This window comes from Rhineura floridana, chromosome 4 (genome assembly GCF_030035675.1).
Source record: "Rhineura floridana isolate rRhiFlo1 chromosome 4, rRhiFlo1.hap2, whole genome shotgun sequence".
NCBI lineage: Eukaryota > Metazoa > Chordata > Lepidosauria > Squamata > Rhineuridae > Rhineura > Rhineura floridana.
This window is the reverse complement of record NC_084483.1, coordinates 180,586,579-180,610,141: the sequence shown is the minus strand read 5'-3', so window position 1 is coordinate 180,610,141 and position 23,563 is coordinate 180,586,579. Positions and strand designations below refer to the sequence as shown.

At 43.1% G+C, this 23,563-nt stretch overlaps 2 protein-coding genes and 1 long non-coding RNA gene across 8 annotated transcripts in view; all 3 read left to right on the top strand.

Annotated features, from left to right (window-relative positions):
• THADA (THADA armadillo repeat containing) overlaps positions 1-7,856 on the top strand; it is a 266,610-nt gene extending 258,754 nt beyond the window's left edge. For 4 of the 5 annotated variants that reach the window (XM_061625378.1, XM_061625375.1, XM_061625377.1 and 1 more), the window contains exons 37-38: positions 1,823-1,977; positions 6,670-7,855. In XM_061625378.1, coding sequence (XP_061481362.1) covers positions 1,823-1,977; positions 6,670-6,996 — 482 coding nt within the window. In that variant the 3' untranslated portion in view covers positions 6,997-7,855. Of the gene's footprint in view, positions 1-1,822; positions 1,978-6,669 lie in introns of all 5 variants that reach the window. The other variant, XM_061625379.1, reaches the window with a different exon arrangement.
• Positions 7,857-10,094: 2,238 nt separating this feature from the next.
• On the top strand, positions 10,095-17,435 carry ZFP36L2 (ZFP36 ring finger protein like 2). 2 transcript variants are annotated; one of them, XM_061625385.1, is made up of 2 exons: positions 10,095-10,540; positions 13,856-17,435. In XM_061625385.1, the coding sequence occupies exon 2, from the start codon at positions 13,877-13,879 to the stop codon at positions 15,335-15,337; it is 1,461 nt and encodes a 486-aa protein (XP_061481369.1). In that variant the 5' UTR covers positions 10,095-10,540; positions 13,856-13,876; the 3' UTR covers positions 15,338-17,435. The 2 variants fall into 2 exon arrangements, with proteins under 2 accessions (XP_061481369.1, XP_061481368.1); XM_061625384.1 differs by lacking the exon at positions 10,095-10,540 and adding an exon at positions 10,563-12,988.
• Positions 17,436-20,740: 3,305 nt separating this feature from the next.
• LOC133383864 (uncharacterized) overlaps positions 20,741-23,563 on the top strand; it is a 39,593-nt gene continuing 36,770 nt past the window's right edge. Inside the window, exons 1-2 of the long non-coding RNA XR_009762421.1 lie at positions 20,741-21,042; positions 22,188-22,276. This is a non-coding gene — a long non-coding RNA (uncharacterized LOC133383864). The remainder of the gene's footprint in view (positions 21,043-22,187; positions 22,277-23,563) is intronic.

Genomic DNA, 23,563 nt, shown 5'->3' with positions numbered 1-23,563 from the left:
TGTATCTTGGAAGAATTATGTACCATTTGCCTCTGAGCATATGGTAAGTGGTGGCAACACCTGCAATCAGCCCAAATAACAGAAACAAGACGTGCTGTGCTGATCTTGTTTTAGCAGGAAGGAAGCAACACTATTAAGACACTTGATATAGTTCAGATAGTCACTTTAAATATGTTTGACTTACTTGCAATTTTAGTGAAGCTTCCTATAGTAAATCATTCTCTTTTGCTTGTTTCTGTGAATATCTGAAGTACAGCAACACTTTGCAACACAAAAAAAAGATCCAAAAACAATCGTGGAATAATGGCACTGACTGTTCTGCAGAATATAGTTTCCAATGGACATGAGGAGTGTCTCAGTTTGCACAAGATAAAACAGTGAGAGGTGATATATATTCTGGGCTCCTGCTGGGAGGAAGGGCAGGATATAAATCAAATAATAAATAAATAAATATTCTAGCAAAATTCTGGGTCTACTCTATGTATTTAATTGACCATGCCCACCTTTCCTTAAGTGGAGTGGTTTAATCACAGCAGGCTGAAAACATGCATCTTGGGCATGCCAAGTTTGTTTTTTCCAACAGCTAGAGCCATTGCTTAAGTAGCAACATACTGTAAACAGTCTGATTCTACATCAAACTGCAGTTTCAGATTCAACTGTGAATGTGCCCAAAATAGAAATAGACCATAATCTCCAGTTTGAAACACAAAAGGCTGTCTTCACCATGATATGACATTGACCAATAAAAAGGCTTTGAAATTAATAAAAATAAATTTGACACAGATTTCTAGAATAATGAGAGAAGTGTAATTTTCTAGGTTAGATTTTGTGTAGAAACAGTAGTAACACGAAGCAAAGTAAGAACACCACCAACAAACATACAAAAATGTAATTCTCCATCTTTGGAGATGGCAGGTGTTGCCCCCACTCACCATATGCTCAGAGGCATGTGTTACCAAATTCTTCCAAGCTACACAGGAAGTGGATTGGACTGTGAAAGACCAACCCAAATTGTGTGCATTTTGACAAATTTGTAGGGCAGTCCAATATCTCAGAGAGGAGGTCTCCTGCTCCCCTAGTGCATTCACTTTAGCTGCCCAATTTTCCTGCTTTTTAAAGTTTGATAGAAATATCTGTTGGCTATAGGTACGTTCTTAAACCACAAGGGTTTTTGCCTATTAGTGAATTTGTTTTCCTACCCTTGCTAAAATGTGCATCCGCAAGCAACATTTTTTATTTTTTTTTTGGCTAGCCACCGCGGAAGAGTTGACCTTATTCACAACAGTACATTGATTTGGAACAGAAGTTTAATCTGGGTGACTAGACTCTGGGATTCAAATCCTGTGTCTTTCAACACTAATCTAAGTGTTGAAACATGATGAATTCTCCCCTATTACCAGCTTATTATTATTGTATTTATTTATTAAATTTTTATCTCACCCTCCCAGAGGAGTCCAGGTTGGCAAACACATCAGTGATGAAACAATACAAATAAAACAGAAAATATTTAAAACATTTAAAAATATCTAAAACGGCCGTATACTCTCACAGCTAATACTTTCTAGTTTGCCAGGAACAGTATCTTTCAGCCAACAAATGCCTGCCATTAAAGCTTATTCTTTGTCACTAAATTCTAAAATATCCCCAAAATAGGAGCAAAATAAAATAAATATATATTAAAGCTCCTGTTTAATTTGCATGCTCTTAACAGCCCCAGTGGTGTGTTTTCTCGTTCGTTCTCTCTCTCTCTCTCTCTCTCACACACACACACACACGTTTATATGCACGCATTTAACTACACATCTTTATTTTCTCTCTGCAGAGCTTGACTTCCATGTAGTGAATGCAACAATGGCCTTGGATTTAACATTTTTTATACTGTGTGAACTGTTGCAACAGTGGGAGCAGACTAGTGCTGGGGTCTCAATCTTACTGGAGTGGTTGCTAGGAAAAGAAGATTTAGAGACGACAACCTCGGTAAGTCAACTAATCAGCATTTGTCCACGGTTGGAATGCTTGCATTTTAAGTGCAATCAATTGACTTTTTGTAGGATTTCTTTCAAAATTGCATGGAACCATTCTTTTGAAACATAGAGCAAATATTAACATCAAAATTGTGTTTTGCATTTAAAACAATGAAACCAATTATCCAGAGAGCTGGTGGGCTCTCCAGCCACCTGTCAGGTATGCTTTAAGTTGAATTCCAGCATTGAGCAGAGGGTTGGACTCAATGGCCTTATAGGTCCCTTCCAACTCTACTGTTGTATGATTAGGATGTGGTCACAAAGCCATTGAGAAGTTTCAGTGGAGCCACATTGCCCCAGCTGCTTCTGTTTCTTTCAGTAAGAAAGCAAATCTCTACCTTTTCATCCGTCATCTTGAAAACATGCTTTAGCATATTAGGCTGTAAAGAAAACAGGGTAATATCCAACTGGGGCCAGCACTACCATTAGGCACAGTGAGCCAACTATCTGAGACAGCAGATGCTGGGGGGCAGCCCTCTGGCTATTTCTCCTGAGCCCCAGCCATTTTTCCCCCAATAATATTTTATTTCATTTTTGGTATTCAAATATCAGTACAGTATAAAACAATACATAACGCATAACAAAGCAAAAAGAGAGAGCATTGACCGCATTGTAGCATCTAAAGAAGTCATTTTTGTTGATTGAACCTTGTTTAGTTCTCTTTTCCATTTTGAATTTTCTTATCGAGTCTTTTCAGAGCAGTCCATAAATGGAAGGCAGTTACTGATTATATGTTTTATTTTTGCCACATATGCAATAAAGCCCAACCAAAGTGCTCAAAATTTGTCCACTGCATTTCTTCAATTATTTCTGTCTTTCTTTTTAATTCAATTTCTTAAGTGTACAAATCAAAATCTTCATAGAAATATAGATGCCTATTACAATGTACTAACATATAGCTTATACAATCAAAGCATATATACATATATAAATCAAGAAAAAACACAAGACAAAAAATAAAAACGTTTCACAATTACAATAATAATTAAAAATAATAAAAAGAGGGGATGATACAGAAGGCTCCTGGCAATTCTTATCCTAGGGATGTGGTGGGCTCTCCAATACTGGGGGCATTCAAGAGGCAACTGGACAGGGCTGCTTTAACTTGGACTCCTGCACTGAGCAGGGAGTAGGCTTGATGGCCTTACAGGCTCCTTCCAACTGTACTATTCTGTGATTCTATACAACATGACACAAATTCAATCCCTGTATCATTTGTTTGTTTGTTTGTTTATTGTTTGATTTATATCCCGCCCTTCCTTCCAGCAGGAGCCCAGAGCGGCAAAGAGAAATGCTGAAAACACTTTAAAACATCATAAAAACAGAACTTAAAAATACATTAAAACAAAACAACATTTAAAACATTTTTTTTTAAAAAAAAGCTTTACAAACATCTTTTTAAAAAGGGTTAAAAACATTATTAAAAAATACATATTAACAAGCAATTCTGACACAGACACAGACTGGGATAGGTCTCAACTTAGAAGGCTTGTTGAAAGAGGAAAGTCTTCAAAAGGCGCTGAAAAGATAGCAGAGATGGCACCTGCCTAATATTCAAAGGGAGAGAATTCCACAGGGTAGGTGCTGCCACACTAAAGGTCCGTGTCCTGTATTGTGCAGAACGAACCTCCTGATAAGATGGTATCTGCCGGAGGCCCTCACCTGCAGAGCGCAGTGATCGACTGGGTGTATAAGGAGTAAGACGGTCCCAAGCTGTATAGGGCTTTGTACACCAAAACCTTGAACTTGGCCAGGTAGCAAATGGGCAGCCACTTATAAATGTAAATAATGTCCAGTCTTGGACTTCCAAACATAATCTGAGGCTGATAAAACTCAGGGTTATCAGAACAAGAACAAGCATCATCCCCCCCTGCCCTTCCAATACATGTTTGGTGCTTCCATCCTGATTTATTAAACCTGTTTCCTGGTCTGGACATCATTTAGACATGGTAGGATAAAAGCACCAAAGCTGGATGCATGAACGTAGTGACCCTCAGGGCACACCATGAGCTTTTGGACACACACATACAACACACAACTTTTCCTTCATGTAATATTACTCTGGGATGAATTTGAAGACCACACCTTGTAATTTTGATTATCACATCACTTAGTTTGAACCTGTTGAAACATCCCATCACACGTCTAGTCTACCAGCAAGTGCTATCTCTTCAATATGTGTAGTTGTTATAGCACAGAGTTGCAGAACATCTTAAATACGAACCCTGGAATGTACTGTAAAACTTACCATATGCCATAGGTTAGCGTATCTTCTATCAGCTGACTGATGGAGTTTTCAATTTTTAAAAATCCAGTCAAAACTCTTCACGATCTACTACATTACCATGCTGATTACATTTGACTTTGTGAAATACAATAGCATTTCATTTTAGAGCAAGCTGACTCTACACGTCTCAGGTATATCTTAATGTTTAAGAACACTTTCATATCCGTTATTTAAAGAAATAAAAGAATTCAACTTGCATGCAACAATTCCAATAAAAGTTTCATTTTAACCTGAACAACTTGGGGGTAAGGCAAAGGGGCTTCTAGAATTGTAAGTAACTCCATTGCTTTTATGGAGCATTCTGTATGTATAACTCGCACTGATGCTCATGAAAATATTCTCTCTTTTTTTAATGTCTGGATAATGCTTAAGCATAAGCCACCCTGATGTACATTTGGATATAAAGGGTTGGTATAAATTTTAGAATAAATAATAATGAAATGTATTGTTTCAAAATATTACAAAGCAATTTTCAGTTATCTGAATCTTGTACACTCATGCATAATCCATCAAATAGTCACAGTTATCTGCTTTCTTAATATTTTGTGATGAGAGTATATTCAGATTCTGATATCTAGCACAGACACAGAAGAATCTCAAAGACAAGCACAATTCTATTGTTTAAAAAAGAAATCTCTTTGGGGTTATGGATGTGTTTTAACAATGTGCAAGTGACAGAAAGCTGTGAGCTGCTGTGTGTTATCACATATCTCCACCTTATGGCTTCCAAACATGTCTTAAGGGTGCTAAACAAACTATTTCCCCACATCCATCGCATCAGAAGTTGAGGCCCGCACCCACCCCCAGCTCGGCTTCGTTCTCTACCATCACATGTGCAAAGGGGAGCAAAGGCGTGGCTGGTATCATAGCAAATTCTGCAGTCTGAGATTTTAATTCGAAATTGGGCATTTTAATGTCATCGGTTTCCAATGGTCTTGTGGTGTACCCCTCTCATGGAGTTTCATCGACTCTGTTAACTGTTGGGTGTCTCTTTAAGACCTTTTTATGCCAACATACCTATGCAATTCTCTAAACTTCATTTTGATTAGTTAAGTTATTCTAATGATTATTTGGTATTGTTTGTATGGTATTGTATATTGTATATTTTGCATGTTACTTTGATATTTTATATGAATTGCCATCTACCTTAGTCTCTGTTCATAAAAACAAGGTTGAAATTGTTTTTATGATGATGTAAGTAGTTTTTGATGATGATGTAAGCAGTTCCCAAGTCCTTTCTTCATTGCAAGATTCTGAGGGTGAACTGTGTGTTTGGGTCCTGGGTGAGAGCCAGGAGCCTGAGAGGGTGTGCATGTTAAAAGTAGAAGGAACTGATACGGGTTTTATTTATTAGTAATTTGTATTGGTGCAACACATGTATATGTAATATTATGTGTTTTTGTAACATTTGGGTTTTTTTTGTATTTTGTAGCATTATAGGATGATAGTATGATTATTTCTGTATACTGTATTTTTGACATTTCTATGGTTGTAAACCGCCTTGAGTGCAGTGTAGAAAAACTGTACACAAATTAAAAATGAAATGAAATCGGAAGTATATACAGAGCATTTTCATTGTGTGAAGAATGCATGCTTTCTTTAAAATTTTGTTTGTATACACCAGGGATGGGGAACCTGCAGCCCTTCAGATGACGATGTTGGACTCAAAACTCTCATCACCCTGTCCATTGGCCATGCTGGCTGGAGCTGATAGGAATTATCTAATTTCTGGAGGGCCACAGATACCCATTCCTGATCTACGCATATTGGAAGCATCAGAATGGTGCTGCTAGATCACATACCACAGGATTTTCTTTTTAACAGCTGCCAGCCAAGATGCTTCCTGGGAAGCTTACATACAGATCATGAACAGCCATTCCCTGCAAACAAACAAGATAGGCAAGCATGCATTCTGCACACATAACAATGGACACGGTTTGTGTGTACTTTTTGATTTATCCTCCACCAATCTGGTTAATCATTGTTAAAGGTATGAAAGCTGGTGAGCATCCATATGGCCATTACTGCTATCATATTTATCCGTTATAAGCATATCTGACAGCATTGGCTGCAGCATGAGAGGGAAGGGAGGCAAGCAAAGCAACCCCTCCTCCTCATTTACTTGGTGTGCGCAGTGAAGTTGATACCATCCCCCCCCCAAACTACCTCTGCTAGTGGTGTAATACAATGCACATTCACGTAGGATCAAGTCCCACTGAGCACTTGCTTCTAAGTGAGCATACATATTTGCGGTATATATGACTGAAGATGGGGGGGGTTCTTGTGCACAATCTTGCATATTGTTGTTTATCCCATACAACTGTCAATACATTGATTATTGCTGCTTTTTTTATGAAGGTGGAAAATGACTATCTATTTGACAAAGGACAAGCAAACTTTTGGGCTGAGAAGTTAACAAAGGTGCGTCAGCTGAGTAAACACCTCCTGCTCATACCAGTGACTCACATCAATCCGCGTGATCAAGAAAAGCTGCATCAGTTGGCAACATTAGCGTCTGATCAAGCCAAACTTGTAACACAGCTTCTTAAAGAAATGCCTCCAACTCCAGAATTCTCGCAATCTGTAGAGTTCACAGAGTTAATTATTCAGAATGAAAGAATATCCGCTTGCCTTAACATACTAGGGTTGCTTGAAGCTGGAAATGACTCTTGTAGAAAACTTTAAAACACGAATACTAACAATTGCTGATTACAGCTTAACTACGTTGTGAACACAGCATCTATTTTATTCTTCGTAAGCGGTGAAGGGTGCTGTTACAGTAAGGCTTAGATACTTCATACTTGAATCTGTGGGAGACTGCTTCTGTGAATGCGCTTGTTTTCAGCCAAGCTAAGCCAAGTTTTTATTGCAGCCTTTCTAGGAAGTAAAACGGCTAAACTGTTTCATTCTATGCACCATGTGCTGGCTACCTGCTGATCTGATTTGCTGATTTTAGTCCATAAGTTATTCCTGTTCTCTGATATTGTAGTACTTGATTTCATATTCCTTTTTTCACTGTGTATCAGGAGCTATGCAGACAAATGTTAAAGTTTTAAAAGAAGCCCAAAATAAATAAAGCTGGCTTCTGTCATTTCCAATCTGGACTTCAGAATTCAAAACTTAGTACACCTTTTTAAAAGCATTCTTTCCCTTTGTAGCCATGAATACCAGTTTTTCCACATGTTAACTACTTGATTACGCTTGCAGTTTAGGTAATTCAGTATTAGAATACTACAATTTGTACTATTAGCACAAAAGCTGAGATTTCTGTTCATCTTTTAAGTGAAAATTATGGTCGCAAAATAAAACATGGTCAGGAACGAAACCGTTCAGTACTACCTAACCACAGAGGTTAGTCTGGAAAAAAAAGGTTCCCATCCTATATATTCTTCAGTAGCATTTGCATCATAGAAATTTCCTTTAGAGATGAATCAAAATTGATTGCACCCTCTTAAATAATGTCATGATTTTAATGTACTTCACTGTTAATTTTACATTAAATGTTTTGTACTGAGTAATATTGCCTCACTGAAAATATTTTTTTTTATTAGATTTATATCCCACCCTTTCTCCCAGTAGGAGCTCAGTGGCAATATTTTTCACATGTGTTGAACAATACCCCAAAAACCCTGCATTATTTCTTTCTGATAGCTGAGAAGCGTGGAATGAAAAAGACAATTTTAACCTCTTTAACATGAGATACTGTTTACACATCTTGTAGTATATTGAGATACCAGTCCCAGGCTTTGCAAAGTGGTTGTAATGTTTGCATATAAATTTCATGCATATCAAAGGTGACCTAATTGGAAAGGATAACTTTTTTTTTTTATTATACTATATAACAACTTCCTGAAATGTGGGTATCTTTATTTTTATGTAAATATTCTAAATTTCCCAGCAGGTGGCGCCCTAATACATGTTTTGTTACAGAGCCATTAAATTTACCGAAGCTGCTAGGGTTTGTTTGCCTACAGTAACATTACCACATACCCAGTTAGATTGACTGTGCAGTTGAAGGTGAGCAGCAGTCCTCCTTCGTAAAATATGTCCTCAACAGGATATACTGGAGAAGGTACATAGGTCAATGGTAGAGCATCTGCTTTGCATGCAAAATGTCCCAGGTTCAACCCAGCTAGGGCAAGGAGAAACCAGTCTGAAATCCTGGACCCTATCACTAGTCAAGGGTAGACAATATTGAGCTAGATGGACCAGTGGTCTGACTCAGTACAAGGAGACTTCCCATGTGTTCCCTCTTCACGCCCCCCCCCAGTAAAATGTGCAGACACCCACACTGCATTGTTGAAAGGGAGACACTTTCCAATGGGAATCAAAATGGTTGTAGAAAATGGCTTTTGCCTTTCTGGGTTATTGCTGCCAAATATTTTCTACAGGTTCCAGTTTATAGTTCAGTAAGTTTAGTAGCCATGTTTTATTTGAAGCAAATCCCTTATCAAATGTAGGAAATCTTACTTGACCACTTATTTACAAAATACAATGAATTTTTAAAATCATATCCACTTTAAAATTATGTTGCTTTATACCATTGTATTTGAAAATCCATAAAGTAATAATTGGCTCAACAATTACTGTTTAACCATCCTCTTTCAGTGTCAACTTTTTATGTACATAACTTTAATATCCCTGGCTAAACTATGTATAATTCTGTGAGCTTTAAACTTTAATATAATTGGCAAAACCTGCCTGTACTTGGCATTGTAGATGCTGACAAAATTGGAAAGAGCATAGGGGTTTGAACTTAAGTAGAATTAGGAGACCCAAGAAACTTGGTTAATTAGTAAACAAAAGAGCTTTAAGAAAGAACCAGTCTTATCGCTCTGTTAAAGTATGGCTTTAAACTGTGTAATATCCCTTTAGTTTATGGATAGCAAATAATTGTACATAATCTTGTATGCATTTCGTCACATGGCGAGTTACTGTATAACTTTTCAATCAGAAACCTTTAAACCTTAAACAACAGCTGTAAAAGAACAAAAGTCTACTACTGAGTAGTTGTCCACAGAGTGTTTACTCTGAAGCTGTTATCTTAAGTATTGGCTGGCTAACTGTTGATTATATATTGATCTTTGCCTGAATGCACTATTATTTTCTTTTAATCGAAGGGATATTCTGAACTTTGAAGCCGCAGTTTAGGACAGAATTCTCTCCTCTGCTCCCTCTCCAAAGTGGTCTAGACGATAGAGAAAAAGGTGGGGCAGACAATAAAACCACAACAGCTGTGGTGGGGGGGGGGATACCGTTTTGTTTTGCAAGCGTAGAAATTAAGCTCAAGGTTGCTTCCCGCCTCGTCTTAGGAGCGAAGCTTGCGTTCCTTGTACAGGAAGCAGGCGCTAGGGGGTGCCGCCTCCTTCAGAAACGATTTCTGGCCTGTATGGCAACTTGTCGCGTCCACTTCTGGATTAGCGAGGCAGTTTCGCTGCCATAGCCACAAAGCGCTGCCCTTTGCTAGGCAGATTAGCCGAAAAGGTGAACTCGAGGTTTTTTTGTTTTGTTTTGAATTACTTTGGGTGTGTGCATTTTTTTATAACTCGTGCTGTGCCAATGACCGCTTTGGGAGCGTGCTTGCGGCGCCCCCGCTCGCCCTCAGGCGTGGGGCTTTTGTTCAAAACTTCCTCCTCAGCTTAGAGCCTTTCTTGGGCACCTTCCCAAAATGGCTTTTGCCTTGCTGTTGGAAAGGGATTGGGAAGGCATTTCTTTGTGCGGCTGTTGTGCAACGAGAGTTGTACCAAACGCGCGTGTTCCGTCCCTCCCCCTCCGGGCAGGAGCGACACTTCCCAGCGGGACAGCGCCTGACCAGGGGGGAGGAGTCAAGCCTGAGGCACCCGCACACACATTAGCTGTGTGGCTGTCACAAGAAGGAAGCGGAGGCAAGGCAGCAAATGGACGTGGCGGGAACCGCTCTAGTGTGAAACGCCATTAAAAAAATGCCTTGAAGTCGGAGGCAGCTTTGTCGGTTACGCGTCCCCGGATTTTGGAGAGCGTGGCTGCTCGGCGCCGCTCTCAAAACAGCGTCTTGAAAGAAGGATCAAACGACTCCCTTACCTTTGTAAATCATTAAAGGGCTACAATAAATAAAAGCGGACCAGGACACTTGACACTTCCACCTTTCTTTCCCATTTCCCCTCCTCTGGCGTTTAGCAGATGCAAGTATGACGGGCGCACCCAGTCGTCTAGGCGCGAGTACGTTCAGCCAAGACGGGCGAACGGGAACGTAAGTCCTCCCCTTCCCTCATCAGCCCCGAATCCTATCCGCCTATGGTTGCGAGTATGTCCCATTCAAGTCGGGCGGATCCACAAATAAATGCGCATAGGATCGGGCTTGTTTCTGTTGTGTAAAATAAAAATAGCTTCTCTTGTCTTCCCTTTTCTTCAACCATCGGGGAAAAGCCCCCTGCCCCGCAGTAGTGGAAAGATGGAGGCACAGAATTACACAGCGCTTGCTGGTTCCGCATTGAGGCTACTCGAGTTCAGTGTGGTGCAAGCTGAACCTTAAGGCTGCAGTCTTGGGACAGTATGCTCTGTCGAACAGTGGGGCTTCCTCCCGATTGCTCGGCACGTCCCCCTGAACTCAGCATTACTTACTTTTTTTCCCCTAATAAACGTACGGAATCGATCCGCACAGCTCGCTGGGTAAAAATCTCAAGCTATCCAAAGTCACCGGCTTGAGCATTAACTTAAAGTGTGGAGAGGCTTAACTGAAGAAGCAGAGGGTTTGAGAGGTGGAAGAGGCTGGGCAGTTAATGCGGCCAGCAGCAAAACCTCCTTTTCCTCGCTTTGGCGGGCATCCAAAGGAAAGGAGTAAGGCAAATGAAGGCGAGCGCCTTGTGCTGCGTCAGGCCGGCCCTCCCCTTGCCAGGCACAGCGGAGTGCTGCAAGCGGGGAGTTTGCGGCTGTGTGTCAAAGGACGAGAAACTGGCTTGGCCAATCGTATCACAAGACCTTGAGCGGCTGCCAAGTCTGAACTAGTCAGCAGTGGGGCGGTCGCACTGGCTGGGAAAAGGGGGTGGGTGAGCCCTTCTCTTTGGCAACAAGCTCGGTGGCTGAGGAGTTAAACTTTTTCCTTTCACCCCCCCCGTTTGGATTTACAAACTTTAACACACCCCTGCGGGCAACGGTGGTGCCGTCCCGCCAGTTGCACGAGAGAAGCATGGCCAGCCGGCCTTTGTTTCCAAAACCTGTTGCGTGGCACAAGGTTCCTTGTCGGGAGGAAGAGGAGGAGTTGTATGGGCGTCCCTTTTCACTCCCAAGGCCCTTTGATGCCTCATGTGTTTCATTGCGAGCTTCCCAAACGACTCAGCGGGGGTGTGAAACTGGCAGGAAAGCCCAATGCCAGCGTGTGTTTACTTGAAAACTTCCTAGCCGTGCAAGGAGCTGGGCGGGCTTCGTGCAGCGACGGCGCTGATCAGCTAGAGAGTGAAGGAGAAGAAACCCAATCTGGAAAGAGATTGACCGGGTGGAGGGGGACTCTGTGTACGTCAATGCTGTCTAGACTTAAGAGTGTAATCGTATGTCTTTATATCGCCCACCTCCTATATTGCATAATGCAGCAAAAAATTGCGCTTTAGTTGTAGACACCGAACTAACATGCATTGCTGTTCACTTTTTCTAAAGTAACAATTGTTTCATAATTCACACCTGTGCTCCAGGCACTATGGAACCCAAGCCTCTGCATGTTTACTCAAAGGAAGGCCCATTGAGTTCAACGAGGCTTACTCCTAAGTGTGCACAGGACTGCAGCCTTACTCCAGCAAGTTTTGTGAAGACTTTCAACGCTGCACTGCGCGGTTCAGCAGGTGTAGCCGCCACGCTGCATTCTTGAGCAAACCGCGTTTGTGCTTTGCCAGTGATTAACCTCGTGGGAGCTTCCTGTGCGCATGGCGTTATAGGAAGCCTTGTGGAAAATGGACCGCCTATCGAGCCTTTTGTATACAGAATGTATTGTGCAAAATAAGCTGGCCTTAAAGGATATCTTCCCTAGAGTATATTCTACTGAGAAAAGTAACCTTGTATACTGATGGCGTATAGTGACAACGCTTATAGAGAGGGAACAGTACTTTCTCTATGTGAGTCAACAAGCCTTCAGCGCGTGCCTAGTACAGCAAGGACCCGGGGGAACTGTTCAGTTTGCGCGGCCTTAATGCTTCCCCTTCGCTAATACGACCCTTCCACAGACCTCGCCCTCTTCTTTCTGGACGAGCACTCTAAATTGCCCCACCTCCCAGCACTCCGGGCCGCTGAAAGAAAATTGGCGGCGCCCAATGAGAAAGAGCGTAGAGAAAAGAAGGCAGGGCTAGGATGGGTGGGAGGGGAACCTCTGGGTGGTGTTGCTGGGAGACCCCGGCCGGGTCAGTGTTCGGTCCCTCCCCGCTGTCTTGGTGTTTATATATGGGGCGTGTACCCCAGTCGCGGAGTTCCAGCAGTTTAGATACTTGCGGCCGCCGCTTTAGCTGGGCACCCGCTTTCCCACCTCTGTGGGAAATTGGTTATAGACGATTTCAGATTTTAAGCAATCAGCCCTTTCCTATCCAGTCGTGGCTCATCCAAAGCTTCCGAGGAAAGTGGGATCTTTCGGTCCTTCCTGCATTTCCGACCATTATAGGATCTAGAAATGTCTACAACACTCTTATCTGCCTTCTACGACATTGACTTCTTGTGCAAGGTAAGGGAAGAGAACCTCGTGCTTTCTCGAGAAGGCAACTGAAATAGTTCTGAAAAGTTTTGGAGGAAACCTGTAGTTGCAGAAAGTCAGTTTTTAAGACTGAAACCAGTGCACGCTGATTTAGTAGTATGCCCAACTGAACTCGGTGAGACTAACTTCTAGCAAGTATGCATAGGAACGAGTGGAAGAATGGCTTTGTTCTTCAACAAGTTGCAGGGAAAGGTTAAAACTTTAGGCTCTGACTAACTTTTCTCAGTGAACCTACTCTCTGGTTTTCATACATCTATATCTTGCAGATTTTTTGCTTTGTAATGGAGGGAGGGTTCTCGCAATGACCTAGCTAAGAAGAGAGTGCATCAGTGGATTTTAATTCAGCTGTATTTTGTGATGGCAGCATTACCTTTTCATTTCCTTTTGATTATCCCAGCGTGCGTGTGCGGTGGGTGTACTTTTAAAATAAAATTGCAATGGCAGATGTGTTGAGGCTGAACCTTAATACGGCAAGCTCCAGCTGTGTTGAATCGGATCTGTAGCGCAGTCCCTACTGACTTGAGTGGGAGGGGTTTCAGACCACCCCTCGAAAAGTTTTAAATTGCAGATAACTGCTGGAGCGAGAGAGAAGGGAGTCTTGACAACCAGAGAGATGGATAGGCAAATACACCTAGTGGGGGCTCTTGGGCGATTCCGCTGAGGAAAGGCCCTTGTGGTTCATGCAGCCGAAGAGAGGTGGTGCAGATTTGCAAGCCTCTTTCTTTCCCAGGCTCTTGGCAGTCACGGTGCAACGTTTCCCCCCTTTTCTTGTCCTATTTTCCCCACTCGTGTTCACACCCTTTTTCTGTCCCTTCCCCCCACCTTTCTGGCTCCCAGACCGAGAAATCTCTGAGCAGCATGCTGGACAAGAAGGCAGTGGGGAGCCCCGTGGGCACCTCTCCCAGCTCCAACTTCGCGCCGGGCTTTCTGCGGAGACATTCGACCAGCAACCTGCAGGCTCTGGCTAACGGCAACGCCAAGTTCCCGGCTGGCTCGTCGTCCTCTTCCTTCGGCAACCTTAAGGAGCCTGGCACCGGAGGAGGCGGCGGCGGTGGTGGAGGAGGAGGGAGCAGCAGCCCCACCACTGCCTTACTGAACAAGGAGAACAAGTTCCGAGACCGCTCGTTCAGCGAGAATGGCGAGCGAAGCCAACACCTCATGCAGCAGCTCCAGCAGCAGCAAGTGGTGGTGGTGGCGGCGGCTTCAGCGGGGAAGGGCGGCGGCGGCAATGGAGGAGTGGGAGGCAGCGGAGGGGCGCCCATAAACTCGACGCGCTACAAGACAGAGCTGTGCCGGCCTTTCGAGGAGAGTGGCGCCTGCAAGTATGGCGAGAAGTGCCAGTTCGCCCACGGCTTCCACGAGCTGCGCAGCCTGACGCGCCATCCCAAGTACAAGACGGAGCTGTGCCGCACCTTCCACACAATCGGCTTCTGCCCTTACGGGCCCCGCTGCCACTTCATCCACAACGCCGACGAGCGCCGCCCAGCGCCCGCCAACAGCAACGCCAACCCGCCGCCGCCGTCTCACCAGCAGCAGCCTCCGCCTCACCAATCCAACCCGCCGCCTCAGCCTCACAGCAACCACCACCACCCCCTGCACCCCCCTCACGCAGGCAGCACCGGCGACCTCCGCGCATTCGCCCCCTCCGCCCGGGACCACCCGCTGGGGGGAGGAGGAGGCTTCGGGATCCCTCACCCGCGCGGAGGAGGGGAGAGGCCCAAACTTCACCACAGCCTCAGTTTTTCCGGCTTCTCCGCTCATCACCACGGCGGGGCTGTGGCGGCGGCCCCCGCCGCTACAGCAGCGGCCTTGCTCCTGGAGAGCCCCGGCGGGTCTCGCACGCCGCCGCCGCCCACCTCGGGAGGCTCCTACTGCGACGAGTTGGTGGCCTCGCCGCCCTGCGCCAACAACGCCTTTGCCTTCTCTGCGGGTCAGGAGTTGGGTAGCCTCATCGCCCCGCTCGCTCTCCACGCCCCGCCGCCCCCTCCTCCTCAGCCGGGCTGCTTCGCCAACGCGGCCGCCACCTTTTACCGTTGCCATCAGCAGCAAGGCGGTGTCAGCGGGGCAGGAGGAGGCGGGAGCTGCTGCCCGCCGCCCGGCCCTCCCTCCTCGCCTCCTTTCACCTTCCAGCCTTTGCGCCGTCTCTCCGAGTCGCCCGTCTTCGACGCCCCTCCGAGTCCTCCGGATTCTCTTTCCGATCGAGAGAGTTACCTAAGCGGCTCCCTCAGCTCTGGTAGCCTCAGCGGTTCAGAGTCCCCCAGCCTAGACTCGGGCAGGCGCCTGCCTATCTTCAGCCGCCTTTCCATCTCCGACGACTAAGGGGGCAGGCTAAGTAAGTGGGACTGGGGGGACTGGACAGGGGCAGAATACTCCCTAAGTTGTCAATCTTTGGGGACCCCGTTACTGGTTGAGGGGTCCCCTCACTGGGGCAGTTCCCCCCCCCTTTTTTCCCATATCATCTTATTTCCCTGCCTTCTCACCAGGAGCAGAGACTGCAGCAGCCCCCAGATAACTAGCTAAGCTCGCACAGACCCTTTTCTGTTTTGTTGCTTTCCCCCCTTTTCAGTGTGTGTGGTTTTTTTTTTTTTTTTTTTTTTTGATGAGAGAAAAAATCCTTTTGATTGCTGAGCAAATTCAGAGAGGAGACAGCAAAAGAAACTTTTTTTCTTTTTACCATGAGTTGAACAAAAAGGAATCAATTTGCAAAGGAGCAAATGATGTCATCAAGAGAACAATCTTATTTTTATACCTAAAGAGACTGGAAGGAGAGGGTTTCCTCTTTTTTTTTCTCCTTTTTCCTGTTTTTATTTTATTTTTGAGACTAGTTTATAATGTGCACCACCAGCAGCAGCCATTCCATCTTCAAGTGTGTATGTGGGGAGGGGAGGAGACAAAGGGTAAAATAAGCATTAGTAAAAACATCTACCCAATCCTACTCCCCAGGAATCAACAATCAATCTGGAGGCCCATGAACTTTGCATTCCAGGTCCCTCCAGATTTTTGTACAACAAAAAGAATAGTACCTAAGGAGTGTGGTTTTTTTGCCTTTCAATCAAATTTAAAGTAAATATACAAAATGTATAAGCTTTTAAAAGAAAAATCCAACATCGTGCCAAGAATATGCCTTGATAACACTCTAGTTTTTTATATATATCTATATATATTATAACATGCTAAAACTTCCATTCCAAAGTTTAATATTGGTTCCATTGCCACCACTTAGTGGATGTTTGGCTTAGAACAATTTTTTTTTGCTTTATTTGGAAGCATTCAACTGAATTTAGTTTGTAATTGTTGGCGAATAACTGCTGATTTTTTATTTTTTTTTAGCTGAGTTGATTGCTCAAGTCACTGCACAACTCAATATGAAACTATTTAACTTATTTATTATCTTGTGAAAAGTATACATTGGTAATTTGTTCATACTGTATTTATCGGGTATGATGAAAAGCAATAGATATATATTCTTTTATTATGTTTAAATTATGATTGCCATTATTAATCGGCAAAATGTGGAGTGTGTTCTTTTCACAGTAATATATGCCTTTTTGTAACTTCACTTGGTTATTTTATTGTAAATGAGTAAAATTCTTAATTTAAGAGATTGTATGTAATATTTATTTCATTAATTTCTTTCCTTGTTTACGTAAATTGAAAGATTGCATTGGCTTTTTTTATAGAAATCTGACTCAATGCTATGGAAGTAGTTGAGAAATTTCAATGGGTTTTTAGAATGTACAATGGTTGTAACCTGTCCAAGCATAAACCTACTTTGCAATCAATTTAAAGTGGCAAACCTAATTCAAACTTTTAAAATTAACCAAAAAGTATTCATGTTGCCTGACGTCACCAATCACACTGTGATAGTTTCAAAGTATGTAGCAATAAAGAGGGTGGGGGGTGGGATCCCAGTATTATGTCTCACAGTGCCTTCGTAAGGGTCCATGCTTGCCTTAAATCTTCCTCAACCAAATAAGTATTTTTCTTAATGCTTGAGAATTTGAATGTAGGGCTGGGTTTTTAACTACAAGACGTTGTACCACTCATTTTATAAGTCAGAAGGCCACCTTTTGGATCCGAAACTGTTTTGTGTTCATGGTCATTCAAGTTCCAAAACGTAACTTTTTTGTTTAGAAAGTCAGGAGTTACACAGAACTTAAATGGAGGGTGGATGAATGAGCAGTACCTTTTTTTTAAAATGTACATAGGTACAGGTTCAGCACTATGTACTCTTTGGACTACTTTAACAGAAGTATGTTTTGAATGTAACTAGAAGATAAGTCAACTTGAGTTGTAATATATTTTGGAGAGTCAGTTCACTACAAATTTGGAGTGCGAGACTGTAAACTTTGTACTGTAAATGTTTTGTAGTTCTCCCAATAAAACTCTTGAGGGAAAAAAATCCCAAGCTATTAAAGCCATGTCTGCAAGGTGGTGCTTCTTTATTAGTTTTCCCCTATCAGTATGGTGTCTAGCTACAGATTAACCTGGTTTTGAACTGCAGAATTGCTCCATTCCTGAAGAAATACCTGGGAGGCTGCCAAAACCAATAAACTGTGTTCCAGAAGGTTCCAAAGTACTGTTGCAAACCACACACAGTCCTGTATACATCCAACTTTGCAAGGAGGGGGGAAGAGAAGTTACCTTTTCTTAGTGGCCTTTACAGCTAAGTTTAAAAAGAAGTGGCCAGCTGATTAAAGAAAGTTAATGCCTGCTTATTGATGTACACTAGTATAAAAAATTTTCTGGAGAGCAGGGGAGAAATGGCAAAAAGGATAATAGAGACATAAATGGCCCATCCTGGGTTCTGTCCCACATATATTTTCTTGTAACAGAATACAAAGTCTATTATAAATGAATAAGTTTTCACTGCGTACAAAGATCACCTTCAAAGGCTTGTTGCTAGAGACGCAGCACCACCAATGCTGCAAACAAATCCTTTTACATTTCTCTCTCCAAGTGGGGCCTAACCGGCGGCTGCTTCTGGCTACCCCATAGTTCTGTTCTCTTTCATAATCCTCTTCCTCAGTTTGTCCTACTCCTGAGCTGGGACATAGAGCATATGCTTCACAAGCTACAGATTGGTCCATGGAATAAGCTGGCTGTGTCAAATGTGATGATGCCTCTGTGGGAAAGCACTTCTTTGTGGGAAACAGCATGTAACATGCACAGAGATACTTGTCATGGAGCTGTCATAAGTTGTATGCTTTAAAACTGCTGCAATGTTACTCTTAAGTAGGGTTTTGTCTCCCTGGAAGTGACCTCTTAAGGTCTAGTTCTTGCAAATAAACAAAAAATGCCTCTTCAATCTGTTGCTCTCAAACTCCCATCAGCCCCAGGCAACATGGGTAATGGTCGGGGATGATGAGAGTTGTCCCCACAATTTCCCCATCTTGATCTAGCAGATAAAACGTTCATTAAAGAGACTTCAGTACATACATTTCCTGCACATAGAAAGCTAGTTTATTAGGAGAAAGGTTAGCAGGGAACCACATTTGGGAAGTGTAAACCAGTTGGGCAACCTCTGTTTATAAGGGGTACAAAATGCATTGCTTTCTCATCTACTGTTGTGAGAACTTGGCTTGATTTCTTCTAGTACTTTGTGATATGGACATGTGGAGGCCTGTAAATACACCTATTAACCCTTTCCCATTAATATGTTTAATAAACCTTTTAAAATACATTTATTTCCCATGATCATCCAGGGGTTTGTTGTTAGCGTAAAATTAGTGGCCTTTCTCTGCTACCAGGGTGACTTCTATAAACATTAGCTAGAATGCAGCTAATATGCAGCAGTGCTTTACCCACATGTTCTGTAGTTCAAAAAGCTTGGGAATTTATTTTTAGTATTGAAATTCTTGTTAGCAGCTCACATGGCCATTCTCAGTCATGCCACCAAAAAAAAGGTAAAGGTGTCCCCGCACTTACAGTGCGAGTCATTTTCGACTCTTACTAGGCAGACTGTATATATGGGGTGGGATTGCCAGTTCCTTCCCCGGCCTTTACCCAGCATAGGCCGGGTACTCATTTTACCGACCACGGATGGATGGATGGAGTGGACCTCGATCCCTTTTACCGGAGATTCGACTTCCTCCTTCCGTTGGAATCGAACTCTGGCCATGAGCAGAGCTTTGGCTGTGTTACCGCTGCTTACCATTCTGCGCCACCAAAGGCAGTACCTATTTCAGAGACTTGGACCTCAGTGGTTTTGTGGCTGTGGTGTCTATAGATTAGTATTTGGTGGTGGTTAATTAGCAGACAATTATTTTTATAGAAGTCCCTGCACAGGCATTGCTGGGAAAGCAAGAAATGAAATTTGCTTGTAAATTTAAATTTTAGAAGTTGGCATTCTGGTTTTCAATTGTGCACTCGGGACATTCCCAAGCAGGCATGCACACATGTATGTACTAAGGCCAGTCAGGAGTACACAACATGGTGCCCTCCAGATGTGGACTAGTAACTCCCATCAGCTCTACCTAGCATGTCCAATAGTCAGGGATGATGGGATTTGTAGTCCATAATACCAGGAAGTCACCACATTGGCTGTCTGTATTACAGAGCCAGTGTGGTATTGTAGCTAGAATGCCAGATTAGGACCTGGGAGACCAGAGTTCAAATCCCTGCTGGGCCATGAAGCTCACTGGGTGACTTTGGGCTAGTCACTGTCTCTCAGCCTAACCTACCTCACAGGGTTGTTTTGAGGATAAAACCAGGAGGAGGGAAACCATGTTTGTACACAGATTTAACCTTGGAGAAAAGGTGGGATGTAAATATAATAGTACTGTAATGTTATGTGTCTTCAAGTCTACTGCGACTTGTGGCGACCCTATGAATCAGCGATCTCCAACAGCATCTGTCATGAACAACCCTGTTCAGATCTTGTAAGTTCAGGTCTGTGGCTTTCTTTATAGAATATATCCATCTCTTGTTTGGCCTTCTCTTTTTCTACTCCTTTTTGTTTTTCCCAGCATTGTCTTTCCTAGTGAATACTACTACTAATAATAATGTAATAATGCTTTGGATGTCCTGCGGCCTACCAGTTTTGAACCCAGGCAGTTGACCATTATTATGGCTTGCTGCTGCTTGGCAATTCCCCGTTGCTCATTCTTTTGTTGGTATTTTTGCCTACTTGAGGAAGCAGCAGGTGTATGATACCTGTGGCTGTATTGATTGTGCACAAGTTGTGCAACCTTCCTGTGCTGGATTTGACTTCTTCAGCAAATGCAATAAATAGATTGTATTTGTCCCTGCGCACAGCTAGCCTTGAGAAAAGTGCCTACAATAACACTTAGGATTTGTATAGCTCCTTTGATGGATAAAAAGGCCTCACACAGGTTATCATGTCGTTGCAGTGACCCTGTCAGGTATGTCAAAATTATCCCCAAAGCATAGGTGGACCCAAGGATAACAGATAATGACTTTCCTAAAGCTAGTATGCCCATGGGAAAGGCAACATGCAAACTGGGGGCTTCAACATTTTAGCATGGCACCACACGTTTAAAATCCTTGAACTTTTTCCACCTAAAAGAAGGTTCCTAAATGTCTTATCTGGAAAGGCTTCTCTTTCCTGCTCCATTCTAGCCCTTTATTCATTAACAGGCTTTGGGTGTGAGTCATAGCAGCACAGTTTGGTGTTTCCTGATTGGGATGTGAAGCCTGAAAAGCAGCTGTTTCATATTACGCCAATTTGGTGTAGTGTTTGTGTTTAGCTATTTTTGTGGTGAGTGCTAAAAAGATCAGTACTGGTGGTCAAATTGCAGCCTGTGCCACTAAGATATTTTATCTGCTTTTAAACCCATTCGTATGAGCTGCTAAGGTGTTTTTTTTTTTAAATCAGAATTAAATGAAGCAGGTAAAATAGGCCAAGTATATCAGAAGCTTCCTGTTGCCTTACAGTGAAGTGCAGTGAATCAGAGAAATCTGTGCAGTAGCAACATTCTGTTTTCTTGTTGGAAGTTTGGAATGCTGCATTTTTGTGATGAAAGAATGATGTGGCCTATTCTGTGTCATGAAGCTTCAGTAAGGTAGGATCTTTTGTACCTTTGCTTAGGTCATCCTCCCCCAACCTGGTGCCCTCCAGAAGTTTTGGACTACAACTCGCATCATCCCTGACCATTGGCCATGCTGGCTGGGGCTGATGGGAGTTTTAGTTCAAAAATCTGAAGGGCACCGAGCTGAGCAAGACTGCCTTAGATTGCCTGTGAGGGGGAGTGGCATTGGAGTAAAGCAGGTGTGGGAAACCTATGGGCCCTCCAGATGTTGCTGGATTCCCAACTGTCCCACCTAGTATGGCCGATGGCCAGGGTTGATGGGGGTTGGGGGCCCAACAACATCTGGAGGGCCACAAGTTCCTAATTCCTGCTCTAAACTATATCTTCTCAAGCTGTATGTTGACAAATAGTTCCATTCGCTTTCAAGATGGCTTCACTCCGGCTTCTCCATCCTTGTACCCTCCAGATGTTTTGGATATTAACCATGGACTTTACATTAAATTTAACTTGTGGTTGCCTCTAAGAAATCACATGGCTATGAAGGGAAATGATAGCTGCTAAGGCTTACCAAGGCTGCACGCTGTTTGCAGAATGCTCATTGTGATGTCCTGTAGACTTCAGTTAAATGGCTAAGATGACTGAACGAAAAAATAGTTTCTAGGCTGTAGCCTTCTTTTCAGAATTTGGAATGTTTGCTTATATAGAAAAATTGGCCTAGAATTTTCTGGGAAACAGGTTCCTGTATATTGGGGGATCTGGGAGAACTCAGCCCAAGGTATAAAAATAAGGAAGGCTTGAAAAGTATTGGATAATGAGGGCTATGTACTTATGCGGCCAGCATGAGAAAAGAAGGGTCTGCACCTGCACTTGTAGACATTTGGGTAAGGGGAACCGCTTCCTTCCCTTCAACTTGAGACCTAAAGGGAAGAAGGAAAATTAGGGGCATAGGATGCTGACTTTGTACTGAGTCAGACCCATTGGCCCATCTGTCTCAGTATTGACAGCAGCTCCTCAGGGAGTCTTTTCCATCTGCACAGGGTTCCATTTTATGGGGAAATGTTTAGCTCCGCAATTAAGTGCATGCCGTGAAGGCCAAACCTACTGTTCCCCCTTCCCTCCACTCAAAGATTTCTTTCTTTATTACATCTATATCCTGCCTGCCTTCCATTGAACTCAAGGTGGTGTGTCTGCAGATCCCAAGCAGTCTCCCATCTACTCGCTGATCAGACCAAAACATAATCCATACCACAATCTACCTACTGTAATGGTAAGCATTTTGCTAATCATTAATAATCATGTGCCTGTTTCTTATACCTGATCGTTACTTCGCTGGAATGGAGTGTCCGTAACATGCCCAGTCAGGCCCTGTCCCTAAGAGTCGTAGTAAATATGAAGGAAGCGTATAAGAGAGCCAGTGTGGTGCAGTGGTTAGAATGTTGGACTAGCACCTGGGAGACCGGGGTTCAAATCCCCACTCAGCCATGAAGCTTGCTGGGTGACCTTGGGCCAGTCACAGTCTCAGCTTAACCTACCTCAAGATAAAATGGAGATGGAAAAGAACCATATATAATACCTTGATTTCCTTGGAGGAAATGTTATTGTTGAGAGGATGGTTGAACTGTGTGTGGCCATAGCTCTGTGGTAGGGCACATGCTTTGCATGTAGCAGAATATGGAGCAATCATGTCATTCAATGTAAGACATTTACTTATATAAGGGATGGAGAACTTGTGACTATCCTGATGTTGTTGGACTCCAACTCTCCAGTCTCTCATCAGTGGCCAATGGTCAGGGATGATGGCATTTGTTGGTCAACAACATCTGGAGGATCAGCCTTAGTAGGGAAGCAAGAAATAGTTCAGTAGAGGAGTCTAGTCAGACCTGGTGTTGGGTAGGCAGGTTTAGCCAATTTGTGCTATGAAGCCAGGACTAATAGAAAGTATTTACAGGTACCCTTTAAAGGAAGGGGTTGGTTCCCACATGGAACTAAAGTACTTGTGTAAGGTTTTCTTTGCACCTTCAATGGGCTTTATAAATACTGCTGTTCTTTGCCCAATTCTGCAAGGCAAAAGAGTGGATATTTCAGGGTGTTCCAGTTCCTTCGCATGAACTAAGGCAGTCTGAAGGATGCTGCTCTTGGGAAAGCATATTCGGTTTCCTTTTCAAAGCAAGCATGGAAAAGAAATGGAACTGTAATCAGATGTGCTACTCTTCTCCTTTCAAACTAAAATAATAACAATAAAAATCCATTTGTATCTGCAGCCAAACCTCACTTCATGGAAAATCTCTTGCTTTGTGTTTTGGCTAATCTTAATACACTGGCCAGACTTTGCGCTGAAATTGTATTAGTGTGTTCTATCTTAAGTGCTGAAAACTTGGAATGCAGCAGCTGTGTTGGATCTTGCTATTTGTGAATTGCAGGACTGGGCCCAGAAAACCCCCACTGAAACCTTTGCTTGCCTAAAGGACCGTAAGTAGAAGCTTCACAGTTTAGTGGTGGTAGTCTAGCCTTCAAACAAAACGGGAGGCCCTCAATTTCTAATATAATTTTCGGG

Excerpts from the sequence above, each read along its gene's own strand:
- ZFP36L2 (XM_061625384.1), top strand. The coding sequence starts at position 12,938 with ATGTCTACAACACTCTTATCTGCCTTCTACGACATTGACTTCTTGTGC. Across the intron at positions 12,989-13,855 it reads ACATTGACTTCTTGTGCAAG|ACCGAGAAATCTCTGAGCAG; the intron begins GTAAGGGAAGAG and ends TCTGGCTCCCAG.